Source organism: Dreissena polymorpha, chromosome 9 (genome assembly GCF_020536995.1).
Source record: "Dreissena polymorpha isolate Duluth1 chromosome 9, UMN_Dpol_1.0, whole genome shotgun sequence".
Classification (NCBI taxonomy): Eukaryota; Metazoa; Mollusca; class Bivalvia; order Myida; family Dreissenidae; genus Dreissena; species Dreissena polymorpha.
Window position 1 is genome coordinate 85,579,811 of NC_068363.1, and position 26,546 is coordinate 85,606,356.

Here is a 26,546-nt window from a genome sequence, read left to right on the forward strand (position 1 = left end):
AAAAAAAACATCAAATGTATGTATCAATTTCATTTTCATCTGATCTCCACCCATAAGTATTGAATGTCATTTCTTACTTATGCATGCACTGTTTGGTTCTTGCTCAGTGTATGTATATGCCCTGGTAATATTTCTTCTTAAATCTGTATAACTGTACTTACCCCTACCCAATGTCCCTGGTAGATCTTGTTTAAGCTTGTATTTGAAACTCTTCAGCTGAACCTGTTTTCATGTTTTTAGCTCCACTGGCCAAAGGCCAGCGGGGCTTATGTCATGGTCCTGTGTCCGTCGTGTGTGCGTGCGTGCGTGCTTTAACTTTTTCTTAAAACATCTTCCCCTAAACTACTGGTCCAATTCTGATGAAATTTTTCAGGAATGTTCCTGTGGTGAACCTCTTTCAAATTTGTTCAAATGATGCCCCTGGGGTCAAATTTGACTTTGCCCCTGGGGGTCAAAAAATTGAAAATTTGCTTATATAAGGCCTATTTTGTGCAAACTTTATAAATCTTCTTGTCAAGAACCATTGGGCCTAGGGCTACCAAACTTGGTATGTAGTGAAATTTTATAGTCCTCTACCAAGTTTGTTCAAATTATGCCCCTGGGGTCAAATTTGACCCTGCCCCGGGGGGTCAAAAAATTGAAAATTTGCTTATAAAAGGCCTATTTTGTGAAAACTTTAAAAATCTTCTTGTCCATAACCATTGGGCCTAGGGCTACCAAATTTTGTATGTAGTGACATCTAATAGTCCTCTACCAAGTTTGTTCAAATTATGCCCCTGGGGTCAAATTTGACCCCGCCCTGGGGGGTCAAAAAATCGAAAATGTGCTTATTTAAGTCCTATTTTGTGCAAACTTTAAAAATCTTCTAGTCCATTACCGTATGGCATAGGGCTACCATATTTGGTATGTAATGACATCTTATAGTCCTCTACCAAGTTTGTTCAAATTAAGCCCCTGGGATCAAATTTGACTGTTCCACAGGGGTCACAAAATTGAACATATGCTTATATTGGGCCCATTTTGTGCAAACTATAAAAATCTTCTTGTCCATAACCATTGGGCCTATTTCTATCAAATTTGGTAGATGGTGACATCTAATAGTGCTCTACTTAGTTTTTTCAAATTATGTACCCGGGAACAAATTTGACCTTGCCCCAGGGGTCACAAAAATGAACATATGCTTAAATAAGGCCTATTTTGTGCAAACTTCAAACATCTCTTGTTTTTAATTATAGAGCCTAGGGCTACTAAATTTGGTATGTTGTGATATCTAATAGTTCTCTACCAAATTTGTTCAAATTATTCCCCAGGGCTCAAATTTGACCCTGTCCCGGGAGGTCACAAAACTGAATATATGACGTTTACCAGGGGAGATTACTGCGGCCGTGTGGCTGTGACCAACAACAACAACAACATCTTGTAAACATGAGATAAAACCCTGTCATTTAGTGCAATTTTAGATCAGATGGTGACTGCTTACAAAGGAATTGAAGTAAGAACATGTGTTCTGAATGTTTTTCTTATAAACTGAAAAAAGTCGGGATTTATTTAAATATGTCGAAAGTGATTCATTGTTCCATTTGTGAATTGTGATTCATGAATTGTGGAGATATGATTGTCAATTGCTCAACGATCTATATAAATCTCTGATCATTTTATAATTTTTAACCAGGTTTTTAACCAGGTTTTCCGAAGGAAAAAACTGGTTATTAGATTGGCGAATGCGGGCGGGCTGGCTGGCTGGCTGGCTGGCGGGCTGGCTGGCTGGCTGGCGGGCTGGCGGAACAAGCTTGTCCGGGCCATAACTATGTCGTTCATTGTCATATTTTAAATCATTTGGCACATTTGTTCACCATCATTGGACGGTGTGTCGCGCGAAATAATTACGTCGATATCTCCAAGATCAAGGTAACACTTTGAGTTCAAAGGTCAAAATTGGCAATAAATGAGCTTGTCTGGGCCATAACTATGTCATTCATTGTGAGATTTTACAATTATTTGGCACATTTGTTCACCATCATGGGACGGTGTGTCGCACGAAAGAATCACATCAATATCTCCAATGTCAAGGTCACCACAACTTAAAATAGATTTATTTTGAAACAAACTTACAAAGGGGGTTAATTTTGTTTGTTTATTTCAAAAGTTCAGTTTGAGTTGTCTCCCTTAATCATATTTTTTTTCACAATGAAAACCTGGTTTTGTGACAATTTTGTCCCTCGTCTTAATATAAGTTATGAATTGATCTTAGAAGTCATATGTATTACTTAATTAAATACATTTATAAATATAAGAAATAATCTTTAGATTATCATAATATTCTCAGGCCTGTTGGTCTAAGGGATGTGTGGGTTGTTAATTATATGTATGCCCATCTTCGAAGAAGAGGGTGTTTATTGTTTTGCACATGTCGGTCCGTCCGTCATCCGTATGTCCGTCCACCAGATGGTTTCTGGATGATAACTCAAGAACACTTAAGCCTAGGATCATGACACTTCAAAGGTACATTGATCATGACTCGCAGATGACCCCTGCTGATTTTGAAGTCACTAGGTCAAAGGTCAAGGTCACGGTGACCCGAAATAGTAAAATGTTTTCTGGATGATAACTCAAGAACGCTTATGCCTATGATCATGAAACTTGATAGGTACATTGATCATGACTCGCAGATGAACCCTATTGATTTTCAGGTCACTAGATCAAAGGTCAAGGTCACGGTGACCGGAAATAGTAAAATGGTTTCCGGATGATAACTCAAGAACGTTTTATGCCTAGGATCATGAAACTTCATAGTTGCATTGATCATGATTCGCAGATGACCCCTATTGATTCTCAGGTGAAAGGTCAAGGTCACTGTGACCCGAAATAGTAAAATGTTTTCTGGATGATAACTCAAGAACGCTTATTCCTAGGATCATGAAACTTCATAGGTACATGGATCATGACTTGCAGATTACCCCTATTGATTTTCAGGTCACTAGGTCAAAGGTCACGGTGATTCAACTTAGAAAAATGGTTTCCGGATTATAACTCAAGAACACTTACGCCTAGGATCATGAAACTTCATAGGTACATTTATCATGACTCGCAGATGAACCCTATTGACTTTCAGGTCACTAGGTCAAAGGTCAAGGTCACGGTGACTTCACACAAAAAAATGGTTTCCAGATGATAACTAAAGAAAGCTTACGCCTAGGATCATAAAACTTCATAGGTACATTAATCATGACTCACAGATGGACCCCTATTGATTTTCAGGTCACTAGGTCAAAGGTCAAGGTCCAGATTCAGAAATTATTAACCCTTTACCAAACACCAACAGGATTTTACGGGTTTATAGCTGACAACTTTATAAAAAATTATGATAAAATGAGAAATTGCTCAAGATGAGCAATTTCTCCTTTAATCACAATTATTTCTACCCTCCCTTATTATTTCCTTAATATTCCATTACAATTTAATTGTCGTCTGCAACCTTTTTCAAATTGGGAAAGTCCAAAATGTGTAGTCTGGTAAAGGGTTAAGGCATTTTGATTCCTACGGGTCTTGTGAATCTGTTTCAAATCAAATGCGTACATTTGATCTTCAGCATCTAAAAATATGTGAAATAGAAAGAACGAAAATATCTTTTGGAGAGATAAATGTACCTACGTTATAAGCAATGGGACTGTGCTTCAAAGGAACAATTCACAGGCTTTTTAGTCTGTTTAGTTAATACGGTAGTAACTTTTTCCATATATAAAAATGCTCACCCGTCCAACTTTAAGCTCCCAATGGCACGAGGGATAGACAGAGAAAGTCACATGCTTGAGTACATTTCAACCCATGCGCATTGCGCGTTTTTTTCGCATAAAAAAAACAGTGGAGCGATACAGGGCCATCATGGCCCTCTTGTTGTTGAATGCTCTTTAGTCCGTTCCCTGGGAATAGCACCAGTAATGGGTGACTTTGGGGGATATCTAAAGAATTCTCCCTCGGTTGAGATCAGACCTGTGCCCCCCCCCCTCCCCCAACCCCCAGTCGCCGCTAGGAGGACACCATAACCACTACACCAAAGCAAAACATGTTTGAATGAATGCCGCAGAGGCATGTGAGTGAGTTTGCTTGTCCTACCATGGAGCCATGAGGGCGCGAACTACATGCATATACTTCTTTATTCTATCAGATTGCAATTAAGTTTCTCTTCGTTTAACAGAACAAATGTAAAAAGACCTTTCATTAATTCTTAAATATTCCGTATTCATTAAAAAAAGTGTTCATGAACGCAAGTATTAGCAATTAATTTATAAAAATGTACCATGTCCATGAACAAAGCAAGAGCTGTTCATATACAGTTCCTGATTGGCTTCTAATTCTCATGAAATTATGTTAATTTAAATAATGTTATTAACTTGGAAAAATCTGTCAAATTTATATTCAATTAGTTGCAATTCCTTTTCAGACTTTTACATAATTTGAAACAGTTTTTACATTATTAATAATTTTATTTAAAAAAGCTGAAGATCCTTTTTAAAATATACAAGATGCTTTTATGATTTTATACGTGTTTCAAGGATACTTAAGAAGCTTTTCAAAAAATTCAAATTCTTTAGGAAGGTAGATCGAGAATAATTCAAGATTTTATGTTACTCCTAATTCCTAACACAAACTACTTTTGCCTCCTTTTAAGCTGATTCTTCTGATAGCAACAACAAGGTACCTGCCGAAGTTAAATCCAGCAAGCCTGAGTCTGAGGCTGAGAAAGAACCTGAGCCCAGGAAAAACTTCCTGGAAACATGGCTCTGGAACATGGTCCAGACAAAGTAAGGATGTCTAAAGCTCTACATAAAGTGAACTTTTGAAGTATACTTACTTATAGTGAACTTTTTTAAGTGTACTTACTTCAAGTAAACTTTTAAGTGTACTTACTTAAAGTGGACGTTTAAATGTAGTTACCTAAAGTGAACTTTGTTAGGTGCACTTACTTAAATTGGAATTTTAAGTGTACTTACCTAAAGTAAACTTATAAGCGTACTTACTTTAAGTGTACTTACCTTAAGTGAATGTTTAAGTGTACTTACTTTAATGAAATTAGTATGTGTACTTTCTTTAAATGCTGTTTTTAGTTTAGTCACTTAACGTGACCTTTTAAGTGTACCTACTGAAAGTAAAAATTTGAGATTAATTTTCCATGCCATTGTTAACATTTATGGAATGGTTTTCCTTTACAAGAACCTCAATGCTTCCTTTAAGGTCATAATATGTGATCAAAGGTCAAAATGTGACACTTTTTAGCAAGTTTCTACATCTGTGTCAAAGCCATTTGTGGGATATTAATCAATGTCAGTGATATTGTAAGACCTCTAATTTTTAAGACAATTAAATAAAACAAAATGTGGAAACATTTTGATACTCGAAAATCTTCCAAAATACAGTATCAGAAAATTTAAAGACATATTGATAATATGTCTTGGGCATTGGATGTTCCTATAATCCTCTGCATAACTTCACCAATGAATAATAGCACATGCTTGTATAAACCACGCCATAAAGTATTAATAACTAAAGGATATGTTACAATTTATGAAAAATAAAATTTTCATTGCTTGACCATGTAATGGTCCTGTGACTGCCCACATTCACCTGATATATTTTACAAACATTATCCAGTTGTAAAGCACACATCTGGTGTGTCTACCCATAAAAGCAAATAGGTTTATTCTGATGAAAATGCAAATGTCCGAAAATTAAGAATCCTGAATAATTTTGGAAACATGGGTGCCTGAAAAATTGGAATCACACACAACTATTAGTTTGGCTTAAAAAGAGTTTGTCCAAAAACGTAAGAGTGTCTAAAAACCTAGATCAATTACAGTATCTGTTGTGTCGCCTTTAAAAACAATTTACATTTTTCAGCAACACTGGGGCGGCCATGCTCTCAGCCAATGCTCCGGACACAATCACCAGCTGGTTGTTGAATGCCTACGCATTTAATGCTCAAGTCGGACTGGGTGTGGCACCTACTGTTGAGGTAAACTCTTGTTAAATGGCTGAACATAAATTGTAGACATTTAGCCTTCCTTTGGCAGAACCGGTTTACATGCATATGTGTAAAGTGTCGTCCCAGATCAGCCTGACATTTTCTGCCTAAACTGGATTTTCACAAAGAAGAGATCTCTTTTAAATGAAATTTACAATGAAAGTGGATGAAACTGTACGCACATGCATAAAGCTCAGTTTTACCAGGGACTCCATTTATTTTTTGTTTAACATGATTGTTATGTCAATGATTCTGTTGGAAATATTTCAATATATGGCATAGAAGATAAAGTTTTCCAATAGATATTCTAACAATAAACATGGCTTTGTAAAAGCAATGTGATGTATAGAGAAATACCTTTAAACCTTATGTTGTTTTATTGTGACACCATGAGGTTTGTTTTGGGTGCAATTTGTCCAGGGTATTTTTTTATAAGGGTACTGAACTCAGTAGTTATAATATGGTTAGGGAAATAACATCAAGGATGGGTATTTTCGCTGTTTCTAAGGTTTTTGTGGAATAAGGTGAATTTTTATTTTATTAAGGTTATTTTTATTTTTGAGCGAGGCTCACAAATAATGCAGACGCAATTTTGCAAATCAGTATGGCTTAGCTACGGTAGGAACCGTAACCCATGACTGCCTGTGTGGATAACTCCAGTCAAATTTAGCAGACAACAAATGCTTAAAGCTTTTGCCTGTTCTCACTGGACACTACATAGTGTGTATTTAACAGCTTGTAAGACAACGTTGGCCAGTCTAGTGTTTATCATTGAAATCTTTACATATTGGCTGCTTTCAGGGAAAACGGGGCTTAATGCATGTCAAATAAGATTAGCCTGTGCACACTGATGAGCTGTATCAATGATTTGCAAAAAAACACACATCTCAACCTGTGCTTTAAGACACACTCTTTATAAATTTCAATGGGTTGTGGTCATTTCAAACTTGTGATATAAAAAGCTATCGCATAATTTTGAAAACTGAGTTGCGTCTAAGATTATACAACAGCGAACAAATTCGGTGCCTTCAGCTGCTTTGATTTTATAAATTCCTCTTTTCCCCAATGTGACATTGGTATAAAAAAAATATTCCACATTGTATCTGGAAATTTCACGAGTTCAAACAACTATTTAAGCTGCATTTATTTTAGTGACTTCTTGTCCTGACAGACTGGCTCTTGTAGTAAATTTCAAATACACTCTATCCCTTTTAACACAATTGAACTAAAACTAATATGTGCTTCCCCCAGGGATAACAGGGCTTAATTCATGTGCGTACAGTTTGGTCACAGATCAGCCTGTGCAATCTGCACAGACTTATCAGGGTTGACAATTTTCACCATGACTAGATGTATGCTAGGCCTTTCTTAAAAAAAAAAAAAAAGTACTAGTGTAAAGCGGAAAGTGTCAAACCAGATTAGCCTGTGTGCAGAAGGCACAGGCTAATCAGGAATGACATTTTACGCTCATGCATTAAGCCTGTTTTTTCTAGAGTACAACTCATATGTTTGAAATAAAGCTAATTTGATTCCAGGTGCAAGTTTTTCAAGAGTTCTTCATGTCTATGAACCTGCCATACTCGATAGTGCGCGGCGAGATCTTCACACTCCAGATCCTCGTCTTCAACTACAAAGACAATGACCTTGATGTAAGAATCAGGCTTCAACTTATCACACTTCGTAATTCTGTTCTCAAAAAGTCTTACTTCACAATTCAAATTGCACTTTAGAGTGGGTTAATAATGTTGTTAAGAATTTTACAAATTTAATTTTATAAAAGCAAATAAATCAATACATGAAATTGATATATTGTTTTGAATAATTATTTTAAAAATGAGAAGTTTTGAATCATAAAATGTATATTATGAGACTGATATCAAAATAAGAGTTGAAAAAATCATGGCCACTATTTCAAAACTGCAAATATCCCATTTCTAAATGCTTCCTTGCAGGTTCTTGTGACTCTGAACAAAGCCAACCTAGATTACTCGGTTCTTGGCCCCGCTCAGAAGCAAGTGAAAGTAAGGGCACATTTTAGATTTTCAGCAAGATTGAATAATTCATAGACAATCCTTGTGTGCTTTAAATAAAAGCTTTGACTGTCACGTCAATTGCGTATTTAAAACTTATGTCATGTTGGAACATGAATCACAGCCATAAATGTTTCATTTATTCCTTAAAACTTTAACTATTTCAGTGCTGGAACCAAATTTTGAAGGCCTTTGCAAACAGTTTGGATATAGATGAGACGCCACAGAACATGGCGTCTCATCAGGATCCAAACTGTTTGCAATTCTGATAGTATTCTTTGAAATAAATCGAAGAAAATGCTAATTAAGAAATTCAGCAGACAACATTTTAGAAGACAACAAAGTCCCCAGCATGCAAAGGGTTAATATGTCTAGCCAGCTCAGTTGGTAGAGCCACTGACTACACATCAAAGGATGGCATGCTGGATTCCCAGCCATTGACTACACATCAGAGGATGGCATGCTGGATTCCCAGCCATTGACTACACATCAGAGGATGGCATGCTGGATTCCCAGCCATTGACTACACATCAGAGGATGGCATGCTGGATTCCCAGCCATTGACTACACATCAGAGGATGGCATGCTGGATTCCCAGCCCAGGGCTTCCCCTGGCTCAAAAATTTCTTTAGCCAAATTCGCCTTGTTTTGGCAAAATTCTTCTATTTTTGGCTATTTTTAAGTTTTAATGAAGAAAAAGTTGTAGCCAAATAGAATTTTCTTTAGCCAAATAGTTCAATTTGTAGCCATTTGCTAATTTGGCGAATGGCAGAGTAAGCCCTGCAGCCATTGACTACACATCAGAGGATGGCATGCTGGATTCCCAGCCATTGACTACACATCAGAGGATGGCTTGCTGGATTCCTAGCCACTCACTACACATCAGAGGATGGCATGCTGGATTCCCAGCCATTGACTACACATCAGAGGATGGCATGCTGGATTCCCAGCCATTGACTACACATCAGAGGATGGCTTGCTGGATTCCCAGCCACTGACTACACATCAGAGGATGGCATGCTGGATTCCCAGCCATTGACTACACATCAGAGGATGGCATGCTGGATTCCCAGCCATTGACTACACATCAGAGGATGGCATGCTGGATTCCCAGCCAAGCCACTAACTTGTGTGGGATTGGTCATGAGATCCTTTCAACTGCCTTTTCCTCTCTCCCTCTGAATTGAGTTAAGCACTATCAGTTACTGGCAACAGTATATACATTACAGGCAAACCAGCTAACCATAGAAAAGTGTTAGTTGGTAAAATGACCGCCATGTTGTTACTGAAATACTTTGCAAAACTGCAAAAATCTATTGAAACAAACAATCAAAATAATGCTTCTGTGTGTGATTAATTAATTAATTTAAGTATTTAGCTCAATTACTAGCATTTATTTTATGCTTTTGGGTCGTTTATAGAGAAATATCAGTGATTTAAAACTGATAATTCACTGTTTCAAACAGTGAAAAATAACAGTGAAAATTATTGATAATAAAAAATCACTGTTTTACTGTGAAATGCCATCATTTTTTGACGAAATGACGTCATGATTCCAGCGATATTCTCCACTTAAACTCTTTGAAAATGTAAATAAACGGTGAAAAGAGCATACAATAAAAAGAAAATTTGTTGGCTTCTGTGGCATATCCATTTTAATTCACTCGTGATCACAGAAAATATATATTCTCACTCGTGGCTGCGCCATTCGTGAAAATATTATTTTCTATGATCGCTCGTGCATTAAAATTGATATTCCACCGAAGCCAACAAATATCCAATCTATTAGCTCTACATCTCTGTTCTTTGATATCTCACTCTAACCTTGACAATGATGTATTACCAGATTCCCAGGCAAGCGTCACGCGTTGCAGAATTCAATGTCACAGTGAGTGTAAAGGTCGGAACAGTGCTGTTGCTTGCAACAGCCAAAGACCGGACAAATTCCGCTGTTACCGACAGCGTCGAGAGAGAACTTCTTGTTAAGGTAAAGCCTATTCCTGATCATGGTGGACCACGAGGAAAAATCAGATTGCTCTATGTTGATGCAACAGGTGTTTAGCTTTGTTAAATCCGCATTTCCCGGTTCTGTTCTAAATGCAAATCAGCTCTTGTTTTATTTTTTTATACCGCATGTGATATACTGTAAGGCCACTGATCCCTGACAGATGGTTGTAGATATCCGTAATATGGCCTGCACTTGCGTTTTCTGATACATATATAAAAAAACATGCTAGTATATCATTGGCATTGCATAATTATATGTGAGTAATATTAATAAGATGTACATTGACTAAATGGTATCATTGTTAAATGGCTAGAAATTCTTGTTAGCTCACCTGAGCACATAATGCTCATAGGGATCTTAGGACTGTGTTGTACGCCGTCTGTCAATCAGTGAGTTAATTTGAATCTTCTTAAATTTTTCCTCTTAAACCGATTGTAACCAGACTTCGCTGGAAGGGTCCTTTGGTGACTTTCAAACTATTTCAAATTGTTTTGGTCTGTGGCAAATGTTGGTCATTGGAGCAAAACTACATATTTAAATTGTTGTCTGAAAACTCGAAGGAGGTTTGTTCCGCCTATGCAAAACTAGCGAGGGGGTTTCTTCCGCGTATGCAAAATGTGAAAGGGGGTTTCTTCCGCTATGCCGTTTTTAGGGAAGGGGGTTTCTTCCGAAGGGGGTTTATTCCGGTAATCGAATGTTACAGAGCATATTTTGCAAATCAGTATGTGCTTGGAAGCCTTAGCTACCGTAAAAACGCAGTCATATGTCGAGATTTTTTAAATCCAAAATTTGATTAAAATTACGGTATCCACTTATGAGATCGTCCATGAATTTTTTTTATGAAATTCGACGAAGATTGATCCCCACAGCAATTGTTGTTGTTGTATAGAAAACTTGTTGAAATACGACAAACGAAATGGCGTCTTTTAACTGATACTTACCAATTAATATAACCACAGTTTGACGCAACATTTCTCTTGTTTTTATTTTCATAATTTAATCCAAAGTTTTCATGTAAGCAGGTGTTTTTTTACAACTGAATGTGTAAACAAAAGATCAAGTAATTTTTAAAGTCGAGCGAGAATTAGCAACCTGTGTGAATTGACAGTTTGACGTCATCAAAGGAAAGCCGCTTCCTGTCAAGAAGCCATAAAGCATCACCCTTCTCGCTGATAAAATAAGTTTCCTTTAAATTGTGAAGCGACATGGTTAACAAATCGCGAGTTTGTTATTCACTGGTAATAATTCAATTATGTTTGAGCACGTGCATAGCTCCACCTTTGAAACTGTTATGTAGAACAAAGGTGGAGTTAGCAGTCTGTTGGTTATGTCAATCATTGTTATAAAGACGTGTTTTACCGAGGCACTAATCAATTGTTTTGATAGTCAGATTAAAAGTACAAAGATTTGATTACAGTGATAACAGTGTGTCATCGGATTATAAGTTTGTGGATTATTACTAGCGTGGGCAATTTAGTGCAAACTTTATAATAATAATTTATTCATTTGACTAGCACATTTGATTTGCGAAAATGCGTGGAAAACGCAAACGCCATGGGTATGACAATGCGTTTAAAATACGCGTGATAGAATTTGCAGAGCAATCAAATAATAATAGTGCTGCTTAACGCGAGTTTGGTGTTTTGTATGTCGACTCGTTGTTGTGTAAATTACGATGTACATGTATATACGTTCTGGTTTCCTATGTTGTTGATTTTGTTTTTATGTGGTTCATAATGATGTGCTTGTCTATATTTTTAGTCCCCTACCGGTTTCACCGGAGGGGACTTATGGTTTGCGCTCCGTCTGTCTGTCTGTCAGTCAGTCAGTCCGTCACACTTTTCTGGATCTTGCGATAACTTAAAAAGTTCTTAATATTTTTTCATGAAACTTGGAACATGGATAGATGTCAATATGGACATTATGCACGTCATTTCATTTCGTTCCTACGTCAAAAATTCTGGTTGCTATGGCAACAAAAAGACTAGAAATACTGCTGAAAATGGTGGTTTTCTGGATTCTGCGATAACATTTAAAGTTCTTAATATTTTTTCATGAAACTTGAAATATAGATAGATGGCAATATGGACATTATGCACAGCATTTCATTTTGTTCCTACGTCAAAAATTCTGGTTGCTATGGCAACTAATATAAAATATATTCTGAAAATGGTGGAATTTCTGACAATGGTGGAGCCGGTAGGGGACTTATATTGCTTGACAATAGTCTTGTTATATATTATTTTCGATTTCCTAAATAAATATTGTATTGATTATATTAAACAAAGTACACTATACACATGTCCGCTATTTCTACGTCGCACAGGGCTATAATGACGTCATGGTCTATGTATAGAATAAAAACGTCCCGTACATTTAAAATGGCGTATGTTTATGAAATTTGTGGATGGACAATTTCTGACTCGACTTATGACTTGGACATATTCAAAATCTCCGATTTTTGTATCATTTTTTACCCCCTGACTTATGAGCGTGTAGACTTATGACTGCGTTTTTACGGTATGCTTTGGAAAGACAACCACTGCCTGTTGTTAAGAGCGTCTGCTAGAAAAGATAACCACCAAATTTGCCTGTTTATAGTTCACCACTGGTACTCTGCAGTGGGTGTATATGACTAATAGTGTTTAACAGCTTGCATGACGAGATTGGCCAGTCTAGTGTTAATCATTGAAATCTGTATATATTGGCTACTTTCAGGGAAAACGGGGCTTAATGCATGTCAAATAAGATTAGCCTGTGCATACTGATTAGCCTGTGCAATGCGCACAAGCTAATCAAGGACTATGTTTCTGATTTTATAATGTTTTTTGTTTAAAGAGAGTCTCTGATGACAATTTATGCATATGCACTAAGCCCTGTTTTCCCAAAATGAAGCTTAAATTATATTTTTTATTAATGAAATTTGAATGGGTTGTGTTCATTTAAAACTTGCAATATAAAAAACTATAACATAATTTTTGTAACTGAGTTGCGTCTAAACTTATACAACAGCGAACACCTACAGTGCCTTCAGCAATTTGAATTTATACTTTGAATTTATACAATGAAATTTCATCAATCTTCTCTGCAACCTGATGTCTGTTATTCTACAACTCACATCTCATAGTGGTCCTTTGCCAAGTTTGTTCAACTCATGTCCTTGGGGTCAAAACTGGTTTTGCCGCAAAGGTCAAATTATTGCTATATTTTGTGTAGCATGGTTTTCCTCTAAACGTTTGCTCAAATCATGCTCTGGGGGTCTTAATTAATCATTTCTAAGGGGTCAGAGAATTAATATAGACTTATCATGTTATTTAGTTTAAAATCGTCTTCTATGAAACCCCAACTAAGTGTGAGGGGTTTAATATTTGTTGTGAGATATGGCATTCCTCTACTCAGTTAATTCAAATCATGCCATTGTTGTCAAAATTTGTCTCACCCCAAGGGGTTACTTCTTTTTATCCTATTACCAGATGAAAATTGATAGTATAACAACGATTGTATAAACTTAAGCTTTATACTATCGCTATATTTAGATCAGATTTTTTTTTCCCAAAAATTGGAGGTGTTTTTTTGTCAACTACGGAAAGATAAAATCGTCAAAATATGCAATATTTTATAATTATGAATGGAAAAAGGGTGGAAATAATAGGATAGATAGAATATTATGTGAGTTTTGGATAAAGATCAAGTTTATCATGCTCTGCTCGAACAATGGTAGCGCTCGGCAAGCCTCGCGCTTACATGGTTCTAAGCCTCGCATGATAAACTTGATCTTTATCCAAAACTCACATAATATTCTCTATTTATATATTATGTATATAGTGAAAACTTAATTTGTTCTAATACTGTCTGAGACCATTAACATGTTTTATGCTGTTTAGTGATTTTTTATAAAGATGAGAGAACACTGACTGATACAATCAGTCAGTGTTGCACAATCAGAGTTTTTCTGTATTTTACTTATGAGCAAAAAATGTTTTCAATTACAAAAATAAATGTTTGCAGCCTGAAGGTCGTGAAGTAGTGCGCTCAACTAATCTGAAGATGAAAATAGGAGAGACATCAGAGGAATATCTGAACCTCACCAAACTATTCGACCCGGAAGATATGGAAGACTTTGTGTCTGGCTCTCTACGCATGTACCTAAAAGTTACAGGTGAGCACATTGAAGCAACAAGGCAGAATATCACAATTATTTTTTGTATGTATAAAAACATGTACTATTTAAACAAATCTTTCAGAAATATGAGACTCTCAGAGTCCTTGCATTTACACTTGGTCTCCCAGCTGTACACATGACTTGCATAAATAATAAAAGTGGTCTTCATCTTGCATATTAATAAAAGTGGTCTTCATCTTGCATAAATAATAAAAGTGGTCTTCATCTTGCATAAATAATAAAAGTGGTCTTCATCTTGCATAAATAATAAAAGTGGTCTTCATCTTGCATAAATAATAAAAGTGGTTTTCATCTTGCATAAATAATAAAAGTGGTTTTCATCTTGCATAAATAATAAAAGTGGTCTTTATCTTGCATAAATAATAAAAGTGGTCTTCATCTTGCATAAATAATAAAAGTGGTCTTCATCTTGCATAAATAATAAAAGTTGTCTTCATCTTGCATAAATAATAAAAGTGGTCTTCATCTTGCATAAATAACAAAAGTGGTTTTCATGCATGATCTAGCTAATAAGAATGACATAATGGCATACATTTTATACATATAACATTTATGACTTGTTGAGAAAGGCTAATGTCCCTATTAAATTGCATTACCGGTATAAAAAAACAACCTTTTAGTAATTGAAATGAACAGATGATTGAAATGAAAGCAGATTTTGGAGAAAAGTGCACTTCATGGAACCATTGTAAATAGACAGGGATTTCATATGGATATGGGAAAATTACATATATACATATATATCCCTACTACAAAGTGAACATTAACTATTTTTCCACCAAAGTTGTAACATTTTTTACATCAAGTATCGCAATTTCCAATAGGTGACATGATGGGTCCAGTGATTGAGAATCTTGAAGGGAATATTCGCATGCCAGTTGGCTGCGGGGAGCAGAACATTCAGACTCTGACCCCGGGGCTGTTTGCTGGGAAATACCTCAAGGCTATTAATAGACTGGACTCTGATGCTGAAAAGAAAATTCAGGAAGTTTGTGGCTATGGTAGGTTGTTACATCATCATTTTGATTTTAAAATATAATGACATCATCGTATGATTTTTTAAATATTATGACATCATTATTTGACTTGAAAATATGACATCTTCATTTTGATTTATAACTATTATGACATCATCATTTGGATTGTAAAATATTATGCCATCATCATTTGATTTTAAAATACTATGCAGTCATCATTTGATTTTTAAATATTATGAGATCATCATTTGATTTTAAAAATATTACGACATTATCATTTTAAATTTAAAACATCATGATTATCTGTGATGATTACTTTGAAATTTGAAATGATGCTTATTTATTTTATGCTTTCCGGTGGTTTAAAGAGAAATATCAGTGAATTTAAACTGATAATTTCAGTGTTTCAAACAGTGAAAATTATCTGTGAAAATTATTGATAATTTCACTGTTTACTGTGAAATGACGTCATTTTTTTTACGAAATGACGTCATTATCCCAGCGAAATTCTTTAGTTAAACTCTTTAACAATGTATATAAACTGTGAAAAAAAAGCGTAAAATAAAAAGAAAATTTGTTGGATTCGATGGATTATTGATTTTAATTCACGAGTGATCATAGAAAATAATATTTTCACGAGTGGTGCAGCCACGAGTGAAAATATATTTTTTCTATGATCATGAGCGATATCCTCTATATAATAGTTGTTTAAATAATGTGCATATGTGTTATTAAGTTAAGAAATAGACTTTTACTGTTGATGTCATTAGCACTTAAATCCGGTATTGAAATTTTGAAATGAATAAGCGTTATAAACTATAATAGACTGTAGGGAAATTTCAATTAGTCAATATCAATGCTCACAGCTAACTCAGATTTGTTATGTTGACTATTATATTAATGTTTAACGATTCTTTCTGTTGAGTTTATAGAAGTCACATTCATTGAATATATATTTTACCTATCTTTTGAAGAATTGAGACAAAATTACTTATAAATTTTCTTTTAGTTGAGTTTATGGAAGTCACATTCATTGAATCTATATTTTACCTAACTTTTGAGGAATTGAGACAACATTACTTATAAATTTTCTTTTAGTTGAGTTTATGGAAGTCACATTCATCTTATTTACAATAAACTTATTTTCTATGGAATTTAGAAATAGTGTTGAAAATCATTCAATGGCTGTGTCTTTCAGGCTATCGTAAAGAGCTGATATACAAGCATGCTGACGGATCATTCAGTGCCTTTGGTGAGGGCCCTGGTCTGTGTTCCATGTGTGAAGGGGGACAGCCTGAACAGCCTCCAAAGACGTATGGGAGCACATGGTACGTTACTACAAACTGAGTACACGGAGCTTAAGTATTAGAGTACGTGGTATATTACTACAAACTGAATACACTGAGCTTAAGTATTAGAGTACGTGGTATGTTACTACAAACTAAATACACGGAGCTTAAGTATTAGAGTACGTGGTATGTTACTACAAACTGAATACACGGAGCTTAAGTATTAGAGTACGTGGTATGTTACTACAAACTGAATACACAGAGCTTAAGTATTAGAGTATGTGGTATGTTACTACAAACTGAATACACGGAGCTTAAGTATTAGAGTACGTGGTATGTTACTACAAACTGAATACACGGAGCTTAAGTATTAGAGTACGTGGTATGTTACTACAAACTGAGCGCAGGGGACTTAAGTACGGGATGACTATTACATTACTACAAACTGAGTATGGGAGTTTCTGGTACGTTACTCCAAATGAGTATGGAAGCACCTGGTATGTTACTACAAACTGAATATGGGAGTACCTGGTATGTTACTACAAACTGAGTATGGGAGTACCTGGTATGTTACTACAAACTGAATATGGGAGTACCTGGTATGTTACTACAAACTGAATATGGGAGTACCTGGTATGTTACTACAAACTGAGTATGGGAGCACCTGGTATGTTACTACAAACTGAATATGGAAGCACCTGGTATGTTACTACAAACTGAGTATGGGAGCACCTGGTATGTTACTACAAACTGAATATGGAAGCACCTGGTATGTTACTACAAACTGAAGACATGTGATTTAAGGCACCTTAAATTAACAATTAACTTAATCCTTAACTCATCACTGCTCAGAAGGAAACTGTTTGCAACCCGCAGTAACTCACAATCTGTTCAGGTTTTGTTCTGTGTGCAGCTCTTTAGTATCTTAGGGTTCGAAATGAAGCCTTCAAAACTGAAATCTAGTAAACAGTGTCTACAAATAAAAAATGATTTTCCAAGGCACTTCAAAAGCCTCCGAATGCATATAAGTGTTTAAGGGTTTGTATTTAATCTGCCAGTATTAAAAACTGTTATTAATAAGTTGAATATATATTTGCCTTATAACTGAAGTGAAGACTGCTGTATTATAATGACTTGCTGTACAATTTTCCCACCCTGTCATGGCATGAAATGATAAGGGGGAAAATGGTGTGGATAGTCTGTAGACCATATTCAGCAACCAATTGTTATACTTAATATAGAACAGTGATAGCCTGCGTCTATTCAATGATTTCTTGGGTTGATATCAATGTATTTTCTTTAATCTTAAGTCTAAGAATGGATTGGTGAATACAAGCCCTGTACTCAAACACAGGGCCCCTGGCTATCAGGGCAAGTGCTCAGGACCCCTTGCTATCAGGGCAAGTGCTCAGGACCCTTTACTATCAGGACAAGTGCTCAGGACCCTTGCTATCAGGGAAAGTGCTCAGGACCCCTGGTTATCAGGGCAAGTGCTCAGGACCCCTGGCTATCAGCGCAAGTGCTCAGGACCCCTGGCTATCAGGGCAAGTGCTCAGGACCCTTGGCTATCAGGGCAAGTGCTCAGGACCCCTGGCTATCAGGGCAAGTGCTCAGAACCCCTGGCTATCAGGGCAAGTGCTCAGGACCCCTTGCTATCAGGGCAAGTGCTCAGGACCCCTGGCTATCAGGGCAAGTGCTCAGGACCCCTGGCTATCAGGGCAAGTGCTCAGGACCCCTGGCTATCAGGGCAAGTGCTCAGGACCAGTGGCAATCAGGGCAAGTGCTCAGGACCCCTGGCTATCAGGGCAAGTGCTCAGGACCCCTGGCTATCAGGGCAAGTGCTCAGGACCCCTTGCTATCAGGGCAAGTGCTCAGGACCCCTGGCTATCAGGGCAAGTGCTCAAGACCCCTGGCTATCAGGGCAAGTGCTCAGGACCCCTGGCTATCAGGGCAAGTGCTCAGGACCCCTGGTTATCAGGGCAAGTGCTCAGGACCCCTGGCTATCAGGGCAAGTGATAACAAGACTGAGCTGAAAGTGCATCACACAACTTTTCCACTTCAGTGACCAAGCTCATGCCGTGACATAAACATCTGTTTGACATATTCCAATCATTGGAAACATTTTTAGCTCATCTATTTTATGAAAAAAAATTGTGAGCTATTTTCATCACCTTGGCGCCGGCGTCCGGTGAAGTTTTGCGTTTAGGTCCACTTTTCTCATAAAGTATCAATGCTATTGCATTCAAACTTGGTACACTAACTTACTATCATGAGGGGACTGGGCAGGCAAAGTTAGATAACTCTGACGTGCATTTTGACAGAATTATGTGCACTTTTTATACTTAGAAAATTGAAATTTTGGTTAAGTTTTGTGTTTAGGTCCATTTTATTCCTTAAGTATCAAAGCTATTGCTTTCATACTTGCAACACTTACTAACTATCATAAGGGGACGGTGCAGGCAAAGTTATGTAACTCTGACTGGCATTTTGACAGAGTTATGTGCCCTTTTTATACTTAGAAAATTGAAAATTTGGTTAAGTTTTGTGTTTAGGTCCACTTTATTCCTAAAGTATCAAAGCTATTGCTTTCATACTTGCAACACTTACTAACTATCATAAGGGGACTGTGCAGGCAAAGTTATGTAACTCTGACTGGCATTTTGACAGAATTATGGGCCCTTTATACTTAGAAAATTGAAAATTTGGTTAAGTTTTGTGTTTTGGTCCACTTTACCCCTAAAGTATCATAGATATTGCTTTCATACTTGGAACACTCGCAAACTATCATAATGGGACAGTAAAGGACAAGTTGCATAACTCTGGTTGTCATTTTTACGGAATTATGGCCCTTTTTTGACTTATCAGAAATCAAATATAATATTGAATATATGGTTAAATTTTGTGTTTAGATCAACTTTACTTCTAAATTATCAAGGCTATTGCTTTCAAACTTCAAATACTTTCATGCTATCATGAGGGTACTGTACCTGACAAGTTGAATTTTACCTTGACCTTTGAATGACCTTGACTCGCAAGGTCAAATTATTAAATTTTGATAAATTTTCCATAACTTCTTTATTTATGATTAGATTTGATTGATACTTTGACAAAACAACTCTTACCTGACATACCACAATAGACTCCACCCAAACCATCCACCACGCCCACCCCCCCCCTCCCCAACCCCCCCCCCCCCATTTTTTTTTTTTTTTTTTTTTTTAAAGATCATCTTATAAATGACCACCACACCCTCACACTATACTCCCCCATTTTTTTTTGAAACATAATTTAAAAACACAAAATTTGGAAAAATAATATTTATTTTTATGCCCTCGGTAGGGTGGCATATAGCAGTTGAACTGTCCGCCAGTATGTCAGTCAGTATGTCAGTCTGTCCGTCTGTCCGAAAAAAACCCTTTAAAAGGGCCTTTTCACAGATTTTGGCATGTTTTGAGTTTGTCACTAAATGCTTTATATTGATATATGTAAACATTGGATCTAAAAAGCTCCAGTATAACATTAAGAATAAAATTAAAAAAGGAAAAAAAAGTAGCCCGCAGCAGGGCTCGAACCAGTGACCCCCGGAGTCCTGAAGTAAAAACCAATTAGACCGCTCGGCCATCCTGCCAAGTATGTTAGAAAGACGTATTTTATAGTTTGTATAAGCAATTTTAATAGCTTAATTACGTTACCTGATATCATATGCTCATATGCTATTTACTCCGATAGGATCGTAATTTATCCGGAATTTTTCGTCCGTGGAATCCCACACTTTTCAGAAACCCATCTAGTAGGACAGAGCGGTCACATTTAGTGCCGTGTAGCCGCACAACCAAAACGGGACATTACCCAGAATTCACTCTTATTCCGGATGGCGATATACAAAGGCCCACATTTTGTTATTAACTTAATTGTTGCTTCTGTTTCACTGGATTCTTCTGTTTAACAGAATAGAGAAGTTTTTGTATTGCGTTAAAACATTCTCCGTATATATATCCGTGTATTTCTGTATCGTTTTGTGTATTTGTTTGTTTGTTCAAGGCAAAATATGCCTCAAACACGTGGCTCATGTGGACACACAAAGGCAGCATGGGACAACCATGGTAGCTGCCTGTCGTGTGCAGGATGTACCCAGGATAACTGCTGCCCTTTCTGTGAGCATTGGTTTGCAGATACCTGGGCCATCAAGCGTTGACCCTTCAAGAGTCGTGGACGCAACAAGAATAGTTCAGGTCAAAGTAGGGAAAGTTCCGTGTGTCGGGACTTTTCACCACATGATCTTGACCATACTCCACCAGTAGCTGCCAGGCATCGGTCCCTACCCCGTGACGAAACCGGACAAAATTTGCCCGGTCCGTTCATCGGGAATGACCAGTTGAATGACTCGGCATCAGATCAACGTAGGAAAAGTTCCGTGTGTCGGGACTTTTCACCACACAATCTTGACCATATGCCACCAGTAGCTGCCAGGCATCGGTCCCTACCCCGTGACGACACCGGACAAAATTTGCCCGGTCCGTTCATCGGGAATGACCAGTTGACCGGTCCGGAGACTTCACCGGTCACCGGTCAACATTGACCGGTCCGGTCACCGGTCATGCTATGACCGGTCACCGGTCACCGGTCAACCGGTCACTGACCGGTCCGGTCACCGGTCATGCTATGACCGGTCCGGTCACCAGTCAACCGGTCACCGGTCATTGACCGGTCCGGTCACCGATCAGGCTGTGACCGGTCCGGTCACCGGTCAACGGTCATTGACCGGTCCGGTCACCGGTCATGTAATGACCGATCCGGTCACCGGGTTTCGGTCTGTGCCACAGACCGTTCCATTCACCGTAGATGTTGACACTACCTTGTCAGTACTCCACAAAGGTAGACGCAGCCGCGTTTCTACTGTGAGTCACAGACGTAAACGTGTAGTGTCTGATGTTTCCGGCTACTCCTCCACCTCGGGCTTGTCGTCGTATGACTCATCGTCTACTTCAAATAGCCCTCATCATTATCGGAGGGGACGTCGTTCACGCTCACCGAGTGTTTCTCGGCGTAGATTGCCTCGTAAAGAGCGATCACGCCAGCGCTCGGGGAGATGTTCGATCAGGAAACATCATTCCCAGCGCCACCGAACAGTATCTCGGCGTCGCAGGGATAAGGGACATAGACCTTCCTCTATTAGGCACTCTCGGACTCCTAGGTCCCCTAGTCGATCCTTCTCTGAGGAATCTATTGACACCCTTCCATGTGTGTCGGCCTCTATGTTGGCCTCAACACACACTTCAGCCGTTCCTACAACCACTGAGCATAATTTGTATTCAAACACTAGTTTGCATACATATAAGGCTCAAGGTACAGGGGTTAATCTAACCACTTCGGCTGCGTTTTCAGCCCCACGGGTCTCTTCCACATTGCATAGAAGTATACCCCGGGCTGCCGCTACACCATCAAATCCCAATACTTTGTGGATCCAACAGTCGCCGGGAATCTTTGTCCCTTTTTCGACTGATCCTTTACCAGCGACCTCTGGTATTCAAAGTGAGTCTGCTGACTTGATCTCTGAGAGACCTAACTCACCAGCTATATCTTTGATGGTGCCGGAAAACGATTCTCTCATGATAGAAGCGAATGAATCTATTATTCCTTCTCCTATATCCACCAGTTTCAATCAATCCAATGCTCCCGCAGATGGTTCGATTGAGGCGGGTTTGGAGTCTAATGAGGCCGAACTTTATTATTTGGCCTCCATCAATCAGGTATACGAACTTATGTTTAATACCTTAGATGATGACTTCTGCCCCCGCCCTTCCTTGTCTCTCACAGGATCTGCGGTTACCGTTACAGAACAGGTAGCACGCAGACGAGAGCCCGGCAGGATAAGTAAGGCTACTTCCCGAGTGGATCTACGCCTTCATATTGGCTCTTCCACAATGGCTGTTTTCCAGTCACTTGAACCAGCCAATAAGCCTTCGCCATCTCCATGGAAAGCCCCTAAGGAGCTGACGGAGCCTAAACAGATGGACGGCGGAAAAAGTTATAAGGCCCCGGTACCCGACCCTGCTACCGGTTTGGACCTTTCCAAACTTCTGGTTCCTGATGCTGACATTAGTAAGCTGTCACTTACAATGCCTTCATCATCTACCCATACATCAGTCCCTCTTTCCCTGTTGGAAAATTGGGAACTGAGAGAACGCCGTTCCATAGGTCTGGCTAACCAGCTTGATCTCATGGCAGCCACAGCCTTAGACTTGGTTTGGGAGCTCTCTGATTCAATCCCAGAGGAGCTCTGGGCCTTGTTGATACATCTTTCACGTACTACGCAGGGTTTATCTCACAATACTGCGTCGTCTATGTCTGAGATGTTAAGGCTTCGGAGAGACCTCATCCTCTCTTCCTTGCCCAATAATTTCCTTTTGGAAACAGGCGTAAACTCCCTTCGAACTGCTCCACTAACAGCAGAGTCTCTTTTCGGAGGGAGGATACAGTCGGCACTTACTGCTGATCGTGAAGATCAGATACATGCCTCCTTAGCTAGGAGCAACTCTGGCCAGCGCCCTGTGGTTTTTAAGCGCCCTGCTTCTAAGCCCCCAGGAGCCCCACAGGCCAAGAACGCTAAAAGGGACAGTTGACCTACTAAGCGTCAGTCTGCTCCACGTCAGCCCACAAATAGGCCTCCTTTTCAGAACAGAACAACTTCCTATCGGAAGCCTTCTGTAAAACAAAATTGGAGTAAGGGCAAACCCAATGCGTACAAGAAGTCATTTAATCCTTCTTCCAGCAAGGGTGGACCTCCTAAAGGTCAGCCCTAGGTCATACCCCTTTCTACCGCCACAACCTCTGATGCCGGAGGTACCAGTCGGGCCAGACTTATGCACTTCGCAAATCGATGGCTCCAAATAACTTCGGACGCTTGGGTTCATTCTCTTGTCACACAAGGCCTCACTTTTCAATTCAAAAAAAGGCCCCACTCTCTCGCGTCCCAATAGATCTGGTATCTCCGCATCCACAACTTCCAGACTCCATTCTCGGACTCCTGGAAAAACAGGCGGTAGAAAGGGTTCACGACCCTTGTTCTCCAGGATTTTACAGTCGCCTTTTCCTTGTTCAAAAGAAAAGCGGCTCCTGGAGACCAGTAATAGACTTAAAAGTGTTCAACACGTTTCTAGTCAAACCTACTTTCAAGATGGAGACTCCTGCCTTCATTCGGCGCTCCATCAAACCCATGCAATGGGGGGTTTCCTTGGACCTGGAAGATGCATACTTCCATGTTTCTATCCATCCCAACTACCGGAAGTACCTGCGCTTCTCCTTTCAAGGCCAGGTCTACCAGTTTCGGGCGATGCCCTTTGGATTGGCTACGGCTCCACAAGTTTTCACCAAACTCATGGCCGCAGTGAGCGCGCACCTCCGATTACACGGGGTTCAACTGCTTCAGTATTTCGACGATTGGCTCCTACACCAGCTTGATCGTCAACTGCTTCTGCTACACCTAGAGTTCTCTTGGAAGGAGCTCCTCTCTTTAGGACTCCTTCTCAATGTAGCCGAGTCAGACCTCATTCCCTCTCAGGATTTCATATTCGTGGGAATGAATTTTCTGACCCACATCAATCGGGTCAGGGTCTCACTGCAACGTATATCAGACCTCCTTTTGAAGGTCAGATGGGTGCTGTCCCAATCTCATATCACAGCTCAAGATTTCCTCTCACTCAACGGTATCCTGAGCTCTGTAGCAGACTTCGTGCAGTTGGAACGTCTCTTCCTACTTCCTCTTCAGCACTATCTCTCAGGGCGATGGAAATGGTCTCCAGACAATCTGCTTACACAGATTCCCATCCTTCCGTCCTTAGTCCCCCACCTTCAATGGTGGCTAGACGAGGAGACCCTATTGGCAGAAGTACCGCTTCTTCCCCCGCAACCGTCTTTACATCTCATAACGGATGCGAGCATGGAAGGTTGGGCGCTCACCTGGAACCCCGCAGCCTGACATTATCAGGATTGTGGTCTCCTCAGGAATCTCTCCTGCACATAAACAATCTCGAAATGCGAGCAGTCTTTCTAGCTGTTTCTCAATTCCAATCACATCTTCGGGACTCCTTTGGGATCAACTGGACGCTTACGCTTATCCCCCACCCATATTAATTCCCCAAATCTTAGGGAAAATCAGGGTGAGCTTTTGCCGGATCCTCCTGATAGCCCCTTGGTGGCCCAGGAGATCCTGGTTCAACGACCTTCTCGGTCTCCTGTGCGAATTTCCCAGGGAACTCCCGCATAGGTCAGATCTCCTATCTCAGAGAGGCAGACTTCACATGGATCCAGACATGTTCCACTTACATGTCTGGCCGTTATCAGGCAATCCCTACAGAAGAAACACTTTTCTGTCAGGGCTTCAACGCTCGTTGCCTCTGCAAGGAGAAAGTCCACCAGAGCAGTCTATGATGCTCGCTGGAAACTCTTCTCTAATTGGTGTGTTCGAGGGAAAATTGATCCCCTCAATCCCTCTGCTAGACGCATAGCGGATTTTCTAATCTATCTTTTTGATGATAAGAAACTTTCTCTTAGCTCCATCAAAGGATACAGATCTGTGCTTTCGCATACCTTGGCTTTTCGTAAGTCATCACAAGTCTGTGCTGACCCAGCCATTTTGGAACTGATCTGAGCCATGGAACTTAAACGTCCTGTGTCTCGTTCTCTTACCCCCAAATGGGATTTGGCTTGTGTTGTTGGATCGCTTATTAAAGCTCCCTATGAACCCCTTAATCAGGCTTCTTTACAGTTCCTAACCTGGAAGACCGTTTTCCTTCTTACCATGGCTTCATCCAAACGTAGAAGTGAAATTCATGCTCTTTCTATCGAAGAAAGCCATCTTCGTTTTGATTCCTCCGATGGCTCTGTCACCTTGTTGTGTCAGCCAGGATTCCTTGCTAAAAATCAACTCCCCTCTATGGCTTCTAAACCCTTCAAGGTCCCAAGTCTTTCTAGAACTTGTGGTAATGAAGATGAAGATAGACTCCTCTGCCCTGTCAGGTCTTTGAAGTTCTATCTTATTAGAGTTAAGTCTATTCGAGGTTCTCGTAAGAGACTCTTCATTCCCTTAAAAGGGGGGGCGATGTGTCTGCGGCTTCTATTTCCCGTTGGGTAGCCTCGACTATAAAAAGGGCTTACTCTTCTCTTTCTTCAAGGGATTCATCCCTTTTTAAGATTAGACCGCATGAATTACGAGCAATGTCGGCTTGGTGGGCATATATTAATCATACCCCACTCTCTGACGTGCTTCAAGCTTCTTTCTGGAGGAATCAGACTACTTTTTCATCTTTTTATCTTCGTTCTCTGGAGTGCCAACAGGACAACTTGTATTTGTTGGGCCCCCTTGTGGTTGCACAAACGGTAGTATCTTCTACGGCATAGGTATATAACGCTTATCCGTGAATTAAGTTAATACCGTAATAACGAAGTTTAGCTGAGAACCCGAGATATGGGTTCCGCTGTGATGGGGAGATTTTCGCGAACCTTCCCACCTCAGCTGCAAATTCAGCATATGATATCAGGTAACGTAATTAAGCTATTAAAACAAATTTTTCTAGTAAAATTCATTTTAATTAGTAATTACTTACCTGATATCGGTAAGTCCCACCTCCCACCCCGCTCTTCGTCTAATATTTCATATTTTTTTATTGGAATAAGAGTGGATTCTGGGTAATGTCCCGTTTTGGTTGTGCGGCTACACGGCACTAAATGTGACCGCTCTGTCCTACTAGACGGGTTTCTGAAAAGTGTGGGATTCCTCGGACGAAAAATTCCGGATAAATTACGATCCTATCGGAGTAAATAGCATATGAGCATATGATATCAGGTAAGTAATTACTAATTAAAATGAATTTTACTAGAAAAATTTGTTTATGTAGTTTCACAAAATTAAACGACAACAACAGAACTCTCCAAATTATTCAATCGTTTTGCGTTGCAACGCTTCATAATTTTCAGGTTTTAAATCGTCAAAAGATGCATATAATGGCTATATTAGACCATGGTAAATGTTCAGTATTACT

At 39.1% G+C, this 26,546-nt stretch overlaps 1 protein-coding gene across 4 annotated transcripts in view; it reads left to right on the forward strand.

Moving 5' to 3' along the window:
- The window catches only part of LOC127846688 (pregnancy zone protein-like), a 573,673-nt gene that overhangs the window by 512,419 nt on the left and 34,708 nt on the right, over positions 1–26,546 (forward strand). For all 4 annotated transcript variants that reach the window (XM_052378170.1, XM_052378172.1, XM_052378173.1 and 1 more), the window contains 8 exons: positions 4,670–4,802; positions 5,896–6,010; positions 7,555–7,668; positions 7,972–8,040; positions 9,896–10,036; positions 14,066–14,216; positions 15,065–15,241; positions 16,416–16,545. In XM_052378170.1, coding sequence (XP_052234130.1) covers positions 4,670–4,802; positions 5,896–6,010; positions 7,555–7,668; positions 7,972–8,040; positions 9,896–10,036; positions 14,066–14,216; positions 15,065–15,241; positions 16,416–16,545 — 1,030 coding nt within the window. The remainder of the gene's footprint in view (positions 1–4,669; positions 4,803–5,895; positions 6,011–7,554; positions 7,669–7,971; positions 8,041–9,895; positions 10,037–14,065; positions 14,217–15,064; positions 15,242–16,415; positions 16,546–26,546) is intronic.